Genomic DNA, 4244 nt, shown 5'->3' with positions numbered 1-4244 from the left:
TAACCAAAATTGCATGAATAAAGTGAATTACATCTTCCCATATTCTGTTTTCTATTTGGTATAAGTACAAGTCGGCAAGGTTATAAATCCTTAACATGCCGGCTACAGGTCAGTCGACTATATGATAGCCGACATTGTAGGAAATATTTACATGCCGGCCATAAGATTGCTCCGCCAAGAAAGTCGGCATAATCTACATTCAAAGACCCTTCCGGCCAACAAAGGGTCGGCGAGTTCTTCATCCAAGGACCATGCCGACTATGCTTGGTCGGCATCTTATTCAAACGTCGATCATGCCGGCGGGACATAGCCGGCACCTTGTTCAAATGTCGACCTTGCCGATCTTTTACATTGTCAAAACCAAAAATTTTAGTCGAAATCGAACTCATAAGACGAATTAAAGGTTTAATCTACTGAATTCATAATTTGAAAATTTTAATCTAAACTCAATTAATTAATCTAATCAGATTTTTTAGTGTTAATTAAATAAGGACATATTAGCCATTTAGAAAATACAAAATTAAGGGATGACTTCTTTTACTTCAAAATGACCTAATTTTTGTCTCATTAGATATATCCTAATTAATACAGAGCCATATCTAATGATTTTGTGTGGGGCTGCTTTTGCAGACAGCTTGCACTATAATCTTTGGCTTTTCTAAATTTCTTTTCTAGTTCTTACGATATTTTATGTCAGTGATACTACTGGCTGTTGTTTTATTTTGCGTCTTATTGAAACCATGCCCAACACCTTTACCCTACGACACTACATTCAATTACATCTTTCTTCCATATCTTGAAACATCCGCTAATTGGCATCATTCATGCATGCGCTATTATTAAATCAATAACCAATTTCATTTAGACATGCGTTGAAAAAATGGATCATTTTTCACTTGTCAAACTAGTTACTGTAAACTGTAAAGTCATATCTCCCAACAACCAAATCTTGCGTTGTTGGGACACATGGATTCTTGCTTAGACATTATGGCCTCAAGAGCGGGGAGAATGGAGATACTACTCATCAAGCCATACTCAATCAACAAAGAAGTCCAAAAGCAAATTTATCACCTTTTACTCTCAAAAGTAGTAAATAATCTAATTAAACTAGGAAAACCAAAATGCTCCTACTAATTTATGCTAAACCCATATTTACAAATTAAAATAAAAAAGTATACATGCATTAATTCTAGCTAACATTAAAAATATACGTAGGCAGGAGGAGGAGAATCTTTGGGCGTTTGAGTGGTTTACAATCTGTCTCTAACAGTGCCCATTTTAAACATATTATCCACATCAAAACTGGTCCATCCCTGCTTAGACAGATTACAAGTAGAATGAGGAGAGGACAAAAATGGTGGTCGCACCAACAACAGATGATGTAATCCCAGGAAAGATTCTTGTTGAATCTCCAACAGCTAAACCTGCTAACCATGATGCATCAGCCAACATTGCTCCTCCTCCTGATCCTGAATCAGTACCAGACCCGGTACCCGTTCCATACCCTGAATTTGTATTTGAATACCCTGGGTTGGTATTTGATCCATACCCTGAATTTGCATTTGAGTACCCTGGATTTGTTGTTGACCCGTCACCCGATCCGTAAGCGTATCCCGGATTCGACCCGTCTACTGTTGTTCCGGTGGCAGGTGGTGTCATTGCTATTGTAGCTGGTGGTGCTGTAACCGGTGTCGTCTCCTTTGAAGCCTTCTGACTGTGAAAATAATATAGTAAAAAAATCAGGAACTAGTTTGTAAAAATTAGCAACCCTGAGGATCTTGGTGTGAACACAATAAAAAAAGTAAAACCCTACAACTAAAAAAAGTAAAAGTTAAAAAGCAAAGAAAGAAGCACAATTGCAGCTTCTTTTCCCTGCCATGCCACCCCAGAAACAACGAACTTTTTATCGAGATCTACGAAGAAATATCTTAAATTTTTTAATATAAGTCCTCAGAAGTTTACCTATTTGAGTAAGAAGGACAGAACGTAATCGTATAATCAGCTCCGGTACAGGTGAACGTACTGGTAGCATCATCATACGCATAACTATACGATCTAGGGCAAGCCGATTTAAATATCTTAGAGTAAACAGATGGCCGACACGTATTAGGTGTACCGAACTCTCCACTACAACAATACTCCGGCGTACGAAACGCTTCACAAGCACTTCTACAAGCATCGCCGTTGCCAACTTTCAGCTCAGTTGGACATTGCCGATTCAAATCAGTAACACACCCAGTTGTAACACATGTACTGCCCGATTGACCAGCACCTTCAACAATCATGGGCAAGTTATATCCATCAACGAGACTAACGTCGTAGAAATCTTGACTGCCTATACCTAATGTGAATTCAGCTAGTGTTGCTGGTGGTGTTGCTCCTGCTCCATTACATTCTATTGTACCCGATCCACAATCAGCTGTTGAACATCTACCTTTACCAGATGAATCGAATGTGCAACCGGTTCTACCCCAGAACCGCCCTGACCAACCTGCTGGAGCTTGGAAGGAGACTGAGTTGCTCTGTGGTAGTTGAAAACCTGTGGTTCCAAGCTTAGGGCTGCCTGAGTTTGACAGTATCCCCGGCCATACTGTGTAATCACAGTTGTTTATGAACGTAAATGTTGCTCCTGAAGTACCTGTACGCAAAAAAGATCAACCCATGGTGCATTTTATCAGTAAATGAAGTATGTTCTATGTACGTATACTTATTTGCCAACTAGAGAGGGAGCCAGGTACTTACATTTAGATGTCAAAGAGAAAATAACAAGGATGAGAATGAGGTTGAGGGACAAAGTTAAGGATACTAAGGAGTCAGGATGCATCATCACTAATCTTTTTTCGTTTGTCTAACTTGGTTTTAGGTAGAAGAGAGTAGGTATGAAGAAGAAGAAGAAGAAGAAGAAGAAGAAGAAGAAAGGAGAGTTATTGATTTAAGTACTTGTCTCTTCTTCTCCAGATAAGCTGATGATGATGAGGATGGTGAAAATGAGATAGATGTTTATTGTTGTTGTTTCTGCTACATTGGGGGGTTGGATTGACAGGGATGAAATATATGAGTGAAGAGAAAGTAAATTATTGACAAAACAGTAGGAATGTAGCTAGGTGTAGTAGTAGTTTATTAGAAGTGAGGTGATGTTCTCCAACATCAAATTAAGGTGTGAATATTAATAATAAGAGGACAGTACATAAAATAGGGAAGGGGTAGTGGGATAGGGAAGTGTACGACCAATGTAAATGAGGTTGAAAATCACCACCACCACCGCTTAATAAAACCTAACAATTATCACTGCACGAGGTAGCCAGTAGAGAGAATAATTGCAGAAGAAGAGAGAGAAGGGGAGGAGGAGTCAGGAGTCAGGAGTCAGTAATCTTTTCTGCATTTATAAGACATTAAGACGGACGGACGGACCTGCTCATTGGATCTACGTAGCTTTAAGTAGAATATGATTATCTTTGATCAACTTTTAATCAGCTGTGTTACACTAGCTGGCCTTGATATGATTATGTTACCGCTACTGCATTCGAAAACAGTAATATCTGTAGTAGCCTGCATAACTTTATAGCACATCGTTGAATTGACGATAGTGGGATCTGTCCAAACAGTCTCAAAACAAACGTTGACTGACAGTGTCCTAAAGATGGCTCCGTATTTAATGAAGCCCTGCCTGCATGGCTCACGGACTTGCAATTTAACGATTCTCATGAACATAGGATTCCCTCAATTGTGAGTCTGTGACTATTTTGCTCAGTGAGCTAACTGTGTCCCAACATGTGTAATGGGGTAAGCTTCCGACCTTCTTGTAACAACTCGTGCAAAAGGCCAGACAAAACAAGTTGCTGACAATAGTTTGGAGCTGTGCTGTTTGGAACTCTAGTGACAAACAGGGTCGGATGTGCAAGGTCAAGTTCACAGCTTGCATTGAGATTAGTTGCTCATGCATGACATTAGTCAACATAAGTTCAGCAACCAAAAAGCAAAAGATTACTTAAAGAAAGCAACAACTGTCCAGCCAAATTCAAAAAACAAAGCAAAAAAAAAGATTACTTAAAGAACATATTAACCAGACTCTTCTAGTTGATGAGGCCCATGAGGGTCTGGTTACAAAAGGAGATTAAACGTTAGAGTTCAATCCTTACAATATTTGTTCTTTAACTCTCTTATGTGGAAGTTATTTATTAGTCCTATTCGTATGCACCATGGTAAAACTTTGTATTTGACATACCAGATGGCATGGCAAATGA

At 39.1% G+C, this 4244-nt stretch overlaps 1 protein-coding gene across 1 annotated transcript; it reads right to left on the bottom strand.

Annotated features, from left to right (window-relative positions):
• Positions 1–1099: 1099 nt before the first annotated feature.
• On the bottom strand, positions 1100–3509 carry LOC113288909 (thaumatin-like protein 1). The gene is made up of 3 exons (XM_026538063.1): positions 2743–3509; positions 1963–2638; positions 1100–1714 (listed from the first exon to the last, which is right to left on the bottom strand). Exons 1-3 carry the CDS (start codon positions 2825–2827, stop codon positions 1327–1329), a joined length of 1149 nt encoding a protein of 382 aa, XP_026393848.1. The 5' UTR covers positions 2828–3509; the 3' UTR covers positions 1100–1326.
• Between the last annotated feature and the right edge of the window lie 735 nt (positions 3510–4244).

The sequence above is a fragment of the Papaver somniferum genome, chromosome 6 (assembly GCF_003573695.1).
Source record: "Papaver somniferum cultivar HN1 chromosome 6, ASM357369v1, whole genome shotgun sequence".
Lineage (NCBI taxonomy): Eukaryota > Viridiplantae > Streptophyta > Magnoliopsida > Ranunculales > Papaveraceae > Papaver > Papaver somniferum.
Note: the sequence above shows the minus strand (reverse complement) of the source record. Positions and strands in the feature narration are given on the sequence as shown.

Bases quoted from the DNA above. Each gene is read 5' to 3' on its own strand.
- LOC113288909 (XM_026538063.1), bottom strand. From the start codon at position 2,827: ATGATGCATCCTGACTCCTTAGTATCCTTAACTTTGTCCCTCAACCTC. The intron at 2,639-2,742 runs GTAAGTACCTGG...TTTTGCGTACAG, and splicing joins TTTCTCTTTGACATCTAAAT to GTACTTCAGGAGCAACATTT. The intron at 1,715-1,962 runs GTAAACTTCTGA...TTATTTTCACAG, and splicing joins TGTCCTTCTTACTCAAATAG to TCAGAAGGCTTCAAAGGAGA.